The following is a 13,917-nucleotide window of genomic DNA, read 5'->3' as shown; positions in this document are numbered from 1 at the left end:
TACTTTGTTAATATAGTCTTGTGAGTTTCATAACTGTTGTGAAGTTCTTTGAATCATGCTGCATGTTTGTTACAAGTTGTGGCTAATCTGACTCTGCAATGATTAAGACACAACACAGGAGTTATGAAGCTGAGTCTGTCTGTGTTGTGAAGTTGGTTTGTTGTATGTTATGCAACCAGAAAGGAGAGACTGATGGCTGATGATGAATGTTGGCCGGCGCAGTATAGATAGTTTAAGCTCTGAAAACATGTTTGTTATCTGTATATTTCAGACGTGGTGTAACCCTGATACAACTCTGACTGATCTCGTGCCTCCATCTCCCTAACAACAACCATGACGGCCATCAACGCACCTCGGGACAAGTAAGAGAAACTGTTTTTAAAAGTTCTAGATTGAGGACCTATTTGTGTCAGTATGATGTTGTAATTTTCTGTTTCATTATGTGCAAAATGAAATTTGGATGAGAGCCATGGAAAAAGTTGTTCTAAATTTTTTCTACAGTAAGATTTAATGACTTCACTGACGTACATTCATGTGAACTTCCTTTTGTCTCTTTTCCAGATACAATGCAGTTTGGATCATTTTCTTCATCCTTGGTTTGGGAACCCTCTTACCATGGAATTTCTTCATGACAGCAACCATGGTAAGTTAAGTAACATTTTAGGATGGTTGTAATCTTCTGAAAGTGAGAATATTTGCAGGTAAATGCAGCTAATCCTTGGAATCGCAGACAGATTAGAGGTGAAAGGAAGAGCCCTGTTGCTGGCCTTGTGGTTAGTGATTAGTTAATTTAAAGGTTGGGGTCCACATAGTGGAAGGTCACCTTACTTGTTTGTTTACTCTCCCTCCAAAACCACCTGGTTTCACTCAGGATGGCTGACCTCCATCCAGGTGGATTTCCATGGTCGTGGTAAAGCCTCTCTAATCTCCAGCCATTCTTTTGGACCCTTAAAGGGTTAACTTCTTAAAATGTGGAATTTCTGTTTAATTTTCCTGGGGGAGTTAATTTGAACCCACCCTTAGGGGGGATTTTTGTGGAGGCTGAAATAGCTCAAAGTGTGTATTTGTTTTGAAAAAGAAAAGTTGGCAACCCAGTTCAATAAATATAGCTAGCTATACCATGTGTGTATGACTCCCAGGAAGACTTTGATGCCGGTTTGAAATGCGTCACATTGACATTTCTAGGCTGTGATTTCAGCTGTTTTTGTGTTCTGTAACTTAAAAATCTGTTTTATTTGTGCATTATATAAGCTTTGAGATGTTTCATCCAAGTGACCTCAGACTTTAAAAAAAAAAAAAAAAAAAAAAGTAACTAAGTTTGCAGTTTATTAGGAACACCTAGTTGAAACTAATGCAGCACTACATTCACATGATACAAACTCGTGACCTCAGTCATTAAATTATCATTCACTGCAACTGCTGCTGTTAGGTTGCAAGAGCTGATAACCATATGTACGTTCCTTCGTCATTTCTCCTCAGTTCTTCACCAGCAGGCTGAAGGACCCGCCCACAGACCTCTCCTCTAACCAGACGGCTAATGGGACTTTGGAGGGAGATACTCGCAATGTGCTGGAGTCAAAGTTTAACAACGTGATGACGCTGTGCGCCATGGTCCCTCTGCTCATTTTCACCTGCCTCAACTCCTTCTTACACCAGAGGTATCCACCCTGCTGCATGCTGACATGTTCACGCCAAAAAACTGACCATGTAGATTTATATAACTTGCAGTCCTGTGTGTAGCATTTGCACTTCTCCACCTACAGGAAGCAATGAGCTAAAACCTGAAGGCCAAAATATACTTCACTGCAAGATCACTGGCTTCTGTTCTACACCTTTATCTTCCCGCTCTTTCTGCCTACCGTCCTGTTTATCTGTCGGTCACCCCGTGCCTCTATAGGCAACATGATCCTGTTATGTGAATGTATGTCTCTATGCCTCCAGTATGTTTGCTTTAATTAGAGTTGGATTTGGAGAGATCTGGGGTGGACCCCGACCACGGCTGACTCTTCCCCTGCACAAACATACCCAGGAATGCTATTTATGTTCTCTATTACACCCCAACTTCTTCTTTACCCCTCCCTGCTTCTCTCCCAAACTTACTCTCTGTTCTTTTTCTCCTTCCCTCCCTCCCTTCCTCAATATACTCATTTTTTCCTTTTTTTTTAACCTTTTTTTGAACTGACACAACTTCTCTATTTTTCATTTTCATTTTCTCGCACTTTCTGGCAGAACGACTTAAACTTCTCAGAAACCCTGTTTCTGAACCTCTGACCTCGTCAGTTCAACAATGAATCATAACTCATTTTTCACATCCCCCTGTCTTATTTCTCCTTATCCTTATGTCTCTTTCTTTGAACACATCTCTATTATATGATGAATATAAGTAGTTGGTTATTTGTTTATCTGGATTTTATGTTAAAATTTCCATCTTAAATTTTTTAATTGAGTGGAGTTTACCCAACATGTATTTTTAAAATGAACTCGGCATCCTAAAATTGGCATGCTAATGTTGTTTCCTGCTGGTTTGGGTTAGCTGTGTAGTGGTGGGTATTTAAGGTTAATGTCTCTGTTGCTTTCACCTTGTGTGTGTCTCTCAGGATTCCTCAGAAGCTGCGGATCTCTGGCAGCCTGACAGTCATCCTGATAGTTTTCCTGCTGACAGCTGTGTTCGTCAAGGTGGACATGGACCCACTGCCTTTCTTCACCATCACTATGATCAAAATTATCTGCATCAACTGTGAGTTTCTAAATACATTCTCAAAAGAAAGCTGTAGCGTATTTATCAAGCTATTTAACAGCAGAAACATAACGACCCCTCCTGTACTAGTTTGTTTATGATCACAAACATGTGCAAGGAAATATTGAGCTGGATGATCAGACTGAATTTCCATTTTGAGTCACTTTATTCATTCTTCGTGACGCTGTGTTCGTGCGAGATGATTTCCTGTTGGGAGAGGTGTTATTTTATTTTGTTTTGCCCTGACAAGTCAATAGTAAACCATGTATCCATTCTGCAGTTGTCATTTTCAGTTGACACAAGCTGTGGTAGTGGCTGCTCTGATTGGTCAGTTTATTGCAGGCAAACAGTGGTAGAATTAAATCTCTCTCTTGTTTTAACTCTGTGTGTGTGTCAGGATTTCTTAGAAACTGCAGATCTCAGACAGCCTGGCAGTGGACTCCATTTACATCAATGAGGGTAGACTAAATATTAGGAACACCTCTCTATGTAATGCAGTACACTTCCCCTCTGACACAACCATAAAGTTGAGTCAAAACCCCTAAAAATGCCTGTTGCAGGACTGGTGCACTAGTTTTAAGGAGTTTGCTTTTACCTCATTTCCACATTGAACTCATGCAAATGATTATTTCCATGTGTCTTCTTTCTCTTTGATCAAAATCATCTGCATCCACTGTGTTTGGGGAAATCCCTCTCATATGGATGCACACACATGCGGTCGTACCACACTGAGCTTCAGAACACAGTCTGTAATCTCACTGTGTTTGTTTATTTACAATGACTCCGTCAGCAGCAGGGATAAGCTCACCCCCCTCCTCATCCCCGTTGGGCCAGTCCTGACCCCCAAGATCCTCATGAGGAACATCCCATCGTGTTTGATTTAGAGGGGAGGGTGTCGTGACCTTAAAGCTTTGATATCGCCGTTGGCACATTCCTCTCAGTGGACACGTTACTAGATTTCTGCCTCTAATTAAGTTCCAGACTTGCTGTATAAGACGTTGTAATCCACTGGTGTGATCCAATTTTGTATTAAAAGGCCTTGTTGGCTTTGTGTAAAGTGAGATAAGGGAAATACCAGTTATATAACAGTTATGCTCCATGTTCTTTCAGAAAGGGTGTCGCCTCCTCCTGTTTGCGACGGCAGTTCATTTTTTACGGGCCTCTTTCTCTGATGCTTTGGAATAATGCAACTGTTAAAAATGTGCTAACTCTTAAACATCCTTGTCTTGTTTTCTCTCTCCCTGCTCAGCGTTCGGGGCGATTCTTCAGAGCAGCCTGTTCGGGCTGGCAGGGATGCTGCCCGCCTCCTACACCACTCCCATCATGAGTGGACAGGGGCTGGCCGGCACCTTCGCCGCTTTCTCCATGATCTGTGCGCTGGCCTGTATGTCTCACACACCTCTTCTATAATTAGTATTGCATGTTCCCCAGTCTACTATAGTGCTATTTCTAGAAATATGAATTATTGCTATTTGAACTACTAATAAAATACAAAGTGACAGGTAGTTGAACCCCTTAGCTAATGTGTTTATTACTATTTTAAATTAATGTTTGAACACATTTAACATGGAGCAATATTTTAGTGAATGTGTTTCAATGATGAACTTTGTTTTTGGTGAAAGGCGAGCCTAACTTAAGTGGTTAACAATAAAATTGGCCGGCTGCTCTTTGAATTTGGCCTCCTCCACATGAAGAAAACAGAATTAGTTTGGCACTTGAGATTTTTTCCTGTCAGATTTGGCTTTCTTCGTGAGCTGTTACAGCAGGCTGCACTGAACATGACACATCTCAGCTTCTCAGTTCATGTGACTGTGCTAACATTAGCTGACGAGGCTGTGAAAGTGCTGTTCATTTTTATACTTTTTAAGTAATTTGTTAATTGTTCACTTCATCATGAACCTCATCGTGATGTTGGGAAAACACAATTAATGAAGAATATAATTGTCAGATTGATGGATAATCAAAGTAATTGCTAGGTTCAGCCCTTGTAAAATTATATAATCCAACAATTGGAATTTTAAATGTATTTTTAAAAGAGAAAAACTGACCAAAAGAAACTCGACAGGATATTTGCCTGAAGCTGTGGCCTACAGGAAAAACTACTGAGTTAAATCAATACTTACGAAAGCCTTGAAAACGCTAACATCTGTGTGTTGTCTTTGTCTGCAGCTGGATCGGCCCTGCAGGACAGTGCTTTTGGTTACTTCATCACAGCCTGTGTTGTTATTCTCTTGGCCATAATGTCCTACATCGCTCTGCCCAAGATGGTGAGACCACTTGTTCTCTTAACAGAATATGTTTACAGAGTTGAAAGTGTTTTAATCAGGAAGTATTTGTTGAACAGCCACTTTGAAATGTGTTCCCATTTTACTCTCAACTTTTTTGAACAGCGCTTTGTAAACTTGAGATAAGTGCTGAGCGCCTCTGCAGTCTGTGGGGAGACAGAAAAACACATCTGATAGTAGGAATTAGCAGCATCTCAAAGAACATGCTGTCTTTATCTTTGCTCTACTGGCTCTGTGGGCTTGGCTCGTTATAGTTGTTGTCTTTGTCAACAGGAGTTTTTCCAGTACCACATGGAGAGTAATGGATCCAGACCCTCTGCTGATGAGGAGAACAAGATGGACTTACTCAAAAAAGGTACATTCAGTATGCTCACAGCTCTGCTCAGATATTCATGCTCTAGTTTCAAAAAAATTAATAATTATGGAAGTTGAAGCTGTAGACAGAAGATATTTGGTTTTAACATGAAAACATTTTTTTTGTTTTGTTTTGTTTTTTTACAGTTTGGGGCAAAACACTGTGCCACAGTTGCATAAACACTTTATTTAAATTTGTCCAGAGTCTCAATGTGAACTGTTTTTAACCTGCTGAATATTACCTGGTTTCTGTCAAGACAAATCTCCGGCTTACACTTACAGTTAGCATTACCCAATATGCATTCAAGCTCTGTGATTGTTTTTTTCATGGAAATGATCTTTGGCTTTGGCACTTTGCGTTTGTGTTACATTTCTATGAACAGACTTGTACATTTTTGACTCTTTATCAAACAACCAGACATTTTCTAACACAGGTGCTCATCTGTTGTGCAGGAGATTCAACCAAGATAATTTCATGCTCCAGCTGCAGGTTTCAATGTCTCACATTGTCTTTGCAGGAAATAAACAGGATGTGTGGGGGAAAAAGAAATTAGTGCCTGTGAAAGCCAAACCCACTGAAAGTGTTTTTGGTTCAGTTTGTGTTTTGGTGACGGTTAGGGGTTTGGGTTTTAATTTCCAGTGTGTGGAAGTGTAATGGGAAACCTATGTTATATAACAATTAAAATCTTGTGCAAACAGCCACTGAAGCTTGGGGCTGATGGTCTGTCACTTGACCAACATAATGATAGAGAGCTGTTTGTTTGTTTTTCAGAAAGTTCAGCAGAGAAGCGACCGGTGATGAGTCTGGTGGAGGAAGAGGCTAAACCCAGCGTGTCCGTGTTCAACATCTTCAGACAGGTGCAATGATGACTTCCTCACATTGAAACATGAACACAAATCGGTGTGCCAGACATCACTGATAGGACACATCTGAGTAATTTAAAACTTCACATCCCATAACCAGCTCCTCTTCATGTGCGTCTTCCACCTTCCACCTGTATATGTTGATAATGTTCCTCTGGTGCTCTCTCATCAGATCTGGGTGATGGCTCTGTCAGTGTGCTGCATCTTCACCGTCACCATAGGAACATTCCCAGCTGTGACCGTCGAGGTCAAGTCCACAGTAGCAGATGGAGGCGCCTGGGGTGAGTCTCCATTTCTTCCCTAGTGAGCCAGTAACTTTGATAATCTGACGTCTGAGAGGGATGATTGCCAAGTTTTTGTCTCTTTTCCAAACATTTATCACCAAACTAATTAGCGAATAAACCTTGTTTTTGTTTCCCAAGGAGGAGACTGTAGGTCTGGGAAAAATTTTAATGCAAACCTTAGTTCCTCAAAAATAGTGCAGTGGTGAAGTGGGATGGAAGACTTTATCTCCACAGTTCTATGGACTGAATTGGATCTTTTAGCTTTTCTGTTCTTCGTTTGTTTGGTTTTTTACCTTCTGCTCACATAGATGCCTGGACAAGGCTTTTTTTTATGAATATGAGAGCAGCTCATTAATATACTGAATTGGTTTTATCCTTTAAGCTCACACATATCTGATTAAACCAACTTCTTCCTGTTGTCTTACAAAGAAGCTGTTTTCAGCTCATTATCAAAACAAGTTTCTGAGGTTCCTCAGGATGTTTTGATACTTTCAGTGCTGTGACTCTGGGTTACAGCTGCCAGTCTCTGTGAAGGAGAAAGCTGCAAACTCTCAGCTCCACTTTATATGCCCACAGAGGTTGAGTATTTCATCTGTATTCTTGGTGTTGTTACTGTTGCTACAGCCACTTTGTTTATTGTGTTCCTTTTTCAGATACCTACTTCATCCCTGTGTCATGTTTCCTCCTCTTCAACTTGATGGACTGGGCCGGCAGGAGTCTGACGGCCGTCTGTATGTGGGTCAGTTAAACACAAATAAGACATTTCACCAATACACTCGCTTGTTCTTACCTGCTCTGGAGATTAGCTATGCTGTACAGGTCAACTCATGTCATGTCATGTCATGTCATGACTAAAAAGCCTGGATTGAACCCAGAAGCTCCATGAAAAACTCCCTTGTGTACAAAGGTTCATCTGTTTTGTGAGGCCCCCCCCAAACTAACTGTCAAATTCCTGCTGGGTTAGTTTACCTGTTCAGGTGAAAGTCAATCACAGCTGAGTGGTAGTATCAGGTCTTTGTGGATACTGGCTACAAGCTTGACTGGTGGCAACTCTACAATAATAATAGAACATATTTCAAAATGCATAAAGCTATAGTAATTACAGTATGACAGTAACCAGTGCTTCAACCTGGCTTCAACCTGACTTCCTCCCGCGGCCCGATAAACAAATCAGTCCAATGACGGCACTTGTTGATAAACACTTTTGCCTTATAGAGTCCATTTAAAATTACCACATCAAAATATTTAGTGTGATCTGCTGTTGTCTGGCTGGTGTATGGTCTTATGGACAACAGACCCACTTGTTGACAGAGTTTTGGCTGCTTAAATGTTTATACATGAATAGATCACTGAGTCATTAGTGGAGCGGTGGAACAACATGAATCGCTCAGTTTAGGCTGAAAATAAAGGAGTGGAGTTTTGTTGCCTAGATCAGAGGGGTTTTTTTGGAGAACTGTGTGTGTGTGTGTGTGTGTGTGTGTGTGTGCGCGTGCGCACTGTGTAAAAGAAGTGATTTTGGGCGTCCTTGACAAGTGGCAGTGGTGTTTTTGAAAGTTTGCACTTTATTTACACGCACATGTGGATGACCGGTGGAAAGTCAAAGGTTATTGCTATTGCTTCGAAGGGATAGTTGGGGTTGTTTGATGTGGGGGGTGTGTGAGGTATCTAGTCAGTGTTTTACCTGCAGTAGATTTGGTTTAGCACCCTACCATTTTGAAGAGGCAGCCAGAGGCACCGGCACAGAAGCTGAGTGATGTGCTGCTAAGGAAAGGTCCAGCAGCAGAAAAATGTTTTAGCCACTTAAAAAAAAAAAAAAATAAAATTCCACCGAAAAAAGCTTTATTTTGAATATTTTCAGCACTTTATCGTGCTGTTACCCATGTCCCATTTGGCCTCTAATATGAGGATGTTGAGCATCTTCTCAGTCAGACGATTTACCTTCTCTAGATTTAATTATCTAAACTGTCACATGACATTATTATACAATCACAGAATTGAGTGTCTCAGGCAGTTTTCCTTGCACTAACACTAATGTTTTTTCTTCTTGTCTTTCTGGGCTCAGCATAAGTTCAGCTCTTTTCAAACTATGTCCATAAATCAACAAATTAACAAACAGGTCTAATTTCCTGCGATCCAGAGGAAATAATCAAATTGAATCAAGTGATTGTGAACAAACTGAGTAGAGTTAGTTAACATGGTCTGACCTGCGCTGAAATGCAGCCTCTTGGTATTAGTGCAGTCAGCTGCTCCAGGACCATGTGAGTTTATTTATCATCATCACACAACACTGATCAGGATCCTGACAGTTTCTGCTGAGGTGCTCTGTGAAATCAGGTCCTCGGGTCGGTCATGTCATTTGCTTTCTTTCTCCCAAGTTACATGAAATTGTTGACCTAAATTATCAGAGAGGATGTCAAGAAATATGTTTGTTATTGAACTCAACTTTCCTGGCATCATGTTCAAAATATATAATCAAACTTTGAGATAGAAAAACCCATAAATCTCCTCAGAGGAACTTGGAATGCAGCTGCTAATGATTATTTTCATTATTGATTAATCTAGCAATTATTCTTTATGCTTAATTTAGTCTGCAATAGATTGGAAAATTGCGAAAAATGATAAAAATATTCAGTTTATTATCATGTAAAAAGAGAAAAGCAGCAAATCCTGACACGTGGAGAAGCTGAAACCAGAGAATGTGTGGCAATTTCTCTTCAGGTAAATAACTTGCAATGAATCAATTTTCAAAATGATGTAGTTTGTTTTTCTGATCATAAACTAATCAATGATTCCGCTCCTCGTTGTAGCTCTAATTACATCATGCTGAATGTATTCCCATTCCCCAAACAAAAACATCCAAAAGTAGGTTACCGTGTTGTAATGAGTCCTGTTAATTCTTGTCTGTGCCTGTGGTGACATAGCTGTGTTTCTGTCTCCAGCCGGGTAAAGATAGTATCTGGCTTCCTGTCCTGGTGGTTTTGAGGGTCGTCTTCATCCCTCTCTTCATGCTGTGTAACGTTCAGCCTCGTCACTACCTCCCTGTGCTGTTTGAACACGACGCCTGGTACATCATCTTCATGATTTTCTTCTCCTTCTCCAACGGATACCTGGCCAGTCTGTGCATGTGCTTTGGACCCAAGTAAGGGCTACACACACACACACACACACACACACACACACACACACACACGTATGTAGGAAATGTGCACACAATGACTGTTGGATTTGGCAGATGACTTAGTGGAGCACACCCAAATCTTTAACCAAACTGCTGGCATTGTGGATAATGCAGGTGCCAGGTTTTGACAAGGAGTTGGGAGAGCACTCTTTGAAGTACTGTACTGGAGCCTGGAGTAATTTAACCAAGCATAGCATAAAGATTGGAAACAGAGGGACTCGGCTAGCCTGAGTCTCATTAAAGCTCAAAAATACACTAACAGAAATGTAAAAACAGTTGAACCAAACAAAAGAGATAAAAGGTGTAAAGTGCTGAGCTGTAGAGGTGTTTGTGGGCAGGTGTTTTCTCCTGCTTCTAGTCTTTAAGCTAAGCTAACTGGCTATAGTGCCATACTTACCGCACAGGCGTGAGAGTGGTCAAGTTTTAACTTAAACTTCTCCTGTGGGAGAATACAGTCAGTCTTGCAAGCAGGTAAAACTCAGACAGACTTGAGCACAATAAAATATGTAATGAACACACAAGCTCTAATAAAACAATGTGCATCAATGACAGTCTCTCAACATCTAACTCTTGGAGAGAGAGTGCATATTTCCCAAAGTGTTGAACTGTTCTTTAAAGTGATGTAGAGCTGTATCCGTGCTTTAACATAAACACCATTGTGTTTAATGGTGAGCCACTCATTCTGATGAATTTTGTCCCTCCGTTGTCTCTGTACAGGAAGGTGCCGCAGCATGAGGCAGAGACGGCGGGGGCCATCATGGCCTTCTTCTTGTCCCTCGGCTTGGCCCTGGGAGCCGCAGTCTCGTTTGCTTTCCGGGCCATGATCTAAAACCTCGAGTAAAAACCTTCAGTAGATGTAGAGTAGACCACCCTGCCCTCCACCGGCTCCCCCTGTCATGACCCTCAGTGGGAGCACCTTTGAACTGGTTCAGCCACGCTCCTCTACAGCAATCTCCGACTGCATGGAGGCAGCGCAGAAGACAAGAAGACCAGAGAACCTCGGTCTACTGAAGTGTACAGCAGAGATTCGTCTCATCCAGCCATCGTGGCGACAACATGAGCTGAAATATGTTACTGAATTATTTTATTTTTTATTTTTTATTTCCTTCAAACGCAGCAGCTTCTCCTGTTTCAAGGGGATATTTTCCAATTGATGCCACTGATCAAAGAGGTGGTTTCTCTGACATAAATTAAAGAGTTCAGATTGCAACTCAACAAACAAATCAAAACCAAACGAGTCAAAAAATTTAAAAAGATCAGTTGAAATGGACTCATCATGTAGAAGAGAGCAGAAATTCTTCAAGATGTTTTCCATTTTCCCAGATATCAGAAAACAAGCAGATCTCAGGCAGTGAATGAATGACGGCTTGTACACGTTCCTTCCCAGAGCCTCATGTATAAAACGTTCTTTTGCACAAAATTATAAAAATTTAAAAAAAAAAGATAAAAGGTTAGATTGCATTAATGAAGTTAAACACTTTTTGTTGAAACAATCACATTCTTAGAATTCAAATGAAGTTATGACGGTGTGTAAATAAAGTCTTAACACTTTTTTATACATGAGGCTCTGAGATCCTGATGTTGTGGCTCGTCTAACTGTTAGATTTAACTAATCACTTTGTAAACTGTGATCCTCAATGGGACTTTTTGCACGTCGGACGTGAAACATGAGCAGTTCATCACTCTGGACTGTTGCAGCTTTGAACTCTGATCAAGCCAAATACACAAAGACAACGTGGGAAAATGATGAACTTTGAAGGGAGCTCATGACCCGTAAACAGCTTCACTCCCTCCGTCTACTTCAGCATTAACTCGGGTCAGTTGTGTTTGTGTGCATCCTCATAACAAACCAGTAAGTTCTCAATGAATGTAAGGATGGACTAAATCCTAAAGACGAGGTTTTAATCGATAATCTGGGCCACTAACTGTCTGGAAAACTTCCCGCTGAATAGTCATCGTCTTAGCGAGTGTTTGTTAAATTTGTCTTTGCTGTAGTTTTAGATGAAGTTTTACACTCTGTTTTTATCTGAAAACATCCTCTGTTACTTCAGTTTGACTTGATTCACCAAATGGAAACAGGTCAAATTGTCGGTCAAGATAGATTTTCAGCCCACATTTGAAGTTTCTACTGTTGCTGTGCTTTCCTGATAAAATACACAGGGGATTTAACCTGCTATGAAATGCGCCACTGTGATTGTGACTTTTAAAAAAAAAAAACTTTTTTTTAAGTCTGTGCCATTTCCCATCAAATTTTTTCTCATGGAAGATAAGTTTTATACCAGAAGTAGTTTTTAGGTGTTTTTCAAATTCACAGTTGGTTTTATTTTAATGAATTATGACGGGATAAAAGGCCATCTACCGGTCAGTGTGATATTTCTGTCTCTCTGCATTTTTGTGTGCATTTTGTTTTTGTAAAGTCTGCTTTACACAATATTATAAGACGATCTGCATACATCATAACAGTTTATTTTTTTAAAAGCACCACATTGGTCTGTTCTTCTATACTGGGTGTTCTGGGTGATATGGGGAGGGAACTGACCATTAAGATGTTACTTACATTGCAGTTGAAACACTTCTGTGATAAAATAAAACTGTATTTTTAAGAGTCTGGCTCCTCCTGTTGGTCATTTCTGGAGACACACTGCTGATAAAGATGGAGATGATCTGGTGGTGAAGGATTTTGTCTGTGATATAAAAATGTGGACACACCGGCTACATCAGGTGAACAGGTCACTGCTGATTCAAACAAACAGCTCTTCACTTGATGCGAGTGGTGGAGGAGTAAAAGAAAAGTACAAGTTGCTCAGATTTGTTCTTCAACACGTGCTGCTTCATTCAGCAGCGTTCCTCGGCTGAAAACAGCTGATTCTTTCCTTGTGCTGCCTCTGCATGTGACTGAGTAATGAAGTTAACGGTCCAGGACACATGGAGATGCCTCAGTGTTGGTGACAGAGAAACGCAGCCTCTCCTCTTCCTCAGTAACCTCTTAATGACCTTTATAAAACGACGCCAGCTCTCTTCCTCTCAGTATCAGCACGATGCATTTAACTCGGAAACAAACTAAACAAGACTAACAACTTGCAAACACGTAATCAATTGTTTATAAGAGACTATTGTAGTTATGAGCAGCCATGAGGATATTTTAAATGACTGTTTTCTATAATTGAAGCTTTGTTTTACTTGTTATCATCCATTATCTGTTTATGCCCCAGCCTCAGAATATAATATATGTTCCATATAATATTATATAAAATATAAAAACATATTAGTTAAACCCCGAGATACCAACTAGGGTGGGCGCCCTTAATCATAGTCCGATCGTCCCACTGTCAAACCATCGAGGGCACGAGGGCTCTTGCAGACATTTTGAGTCCTTTACGCACACTTTCTGTAAATCCGCGTTTCTGCAGACTTTACCTGAGGGAATTACCCAAAGTTCATAGCGTCTTGACCAGGGTTGCCACCTTCTAAAATCTTCTACAGTCCACTTGTGGGATACAACTGGTTTTGTTTTACTTGACATTACGTTATACACAGCACTTTGAGGACGTAACATGAACGAAAATACGGGACCCGTTTTGATTCGATACAGGACGCAGCATTTGATTTTCAAATACGGGAAGATCCCGTGTTATACGGGAACGGTGGCTGGTTGTGAAATTAAACACGGGGTTACCATGGTTATCAGGGGAGCCCTTGCAGCCCGTCGCACTCAATCACTCACCAGGTGATGTCAATTAAGTCTGTGAGGGTTCAGGGTTTAGGGGGGACATTGGAATTGGGCCAAGGATTAATTCATAATGGCGCAAAACGCATTTTGGATTTTTTGGGGCAAACCACCATCTAAAAAGGAGTCCAGCTGAAGTCCAGCCTGTCCAAGACAGCAGCACGACCACCACTCCATCGCTTTCGTTTGGTTTTACTTTTGTGTCCGAGATGGAGACGAGATGGAGACCGCAGCCGACAGCACCGACCGGAGAATGAGCCGCCGCCACTGAGGGGCCTGCTACTACCAGGTGTCTGGCTAGGACCGACTTGGCGGCATTTGAGGAGCTTTTCCAGCCATCTAACTTCAATTTTCCTGCCTTACACCAACTTGGTTCGCCTTCAGGTTTGACACTACACCTGGTGGAATACTGGTCTGATCCTGCCCATCTCTGCGGCCTCATCCAGCCGACCTTCTCCACCTTGGGTCACTTGAAAACATAACCATCA

At 41.1% G+C, this 13,917-nt stretch overlaps 1 protein-coding gene across 5 annotated transcripts in view; it reads left to right on the top strand.

Moving 5' to 3' along the window:
• Positions 1-12,307, top strand: part of LOC130181390 (equilibrative nucleoside transporter 1-like) — a 36,566-nt gene extending 24,259 nt beyond the window's left edge. For all 5 annotated transcript variants that reach the window (XM_056395583.1, XM_056395582.1, XM_056395580.1 and 2 more), the window contains exons 2-13: positions 272-362; positions 562-643; positions 1,480-1,658; positions 2,598-2,737; positions 3,987-4,121; positions 4,907-5,004; positions 5,296-5,377; positions 6,149-6,234; positions 6,413-6,521; positions 7,178-7,263; positions 9,464-9,663; positions 10,420-12,307. In XM_056395583.1, the coding sequence (XP_056251558.1) occupies positions 334-362; positions 562-643; positions 1,480-1,658; positions 2,598-2,737; positions 3,987-4,121; positions 4,907-5,004; positions 5,296-5,377; positions 6,149-6,234; positions 6,413-6,521; positions 7,178-7,263; positions 9,464-9,663; positions 10,420-10,531 (1,338 nt within the window). In that variant the 5' untranslated portion in view covers positions 272-333 and the 3' untranslated portion in view covers positions 10,532-12,307. The remainder of the gene's footprint in view (positions 1-271; positions 363-561; positions 644-1,479; positions 1,659-2,597; positions 2,738-3,986; positions 4,122-4,906; positions 5,005-5,295; positions 5,378-6,148; positions 6,235-6,412; positions 6,522-7,177; positions 7,264-9,463; positions 9,664-10,419) is intronic.
• Positions 12,308-13,917: the final 1,610 nt, after the last annotated feature.

This window comes from Seriola aureovittata, chromosome 14, assembly GCF_021018895.1.
Source record: "Seriola aureovittata isolate HTS-2021-v1 ecotype China chromosome 14, ASM2101889v1, whole genome shotgun sequence".
In the NCBI taxonomy this organism is placed as follows: Eukaryota; Metazoa; Chordata; class Actinopteri; order Carangiformes; family Carangidae; genus Seriola; species Seriola aureovittata.
Note: the sequence above shows the minus strand (reverse complement) of the source record. Positions and strands in the feature narration are given on the sequence as shown.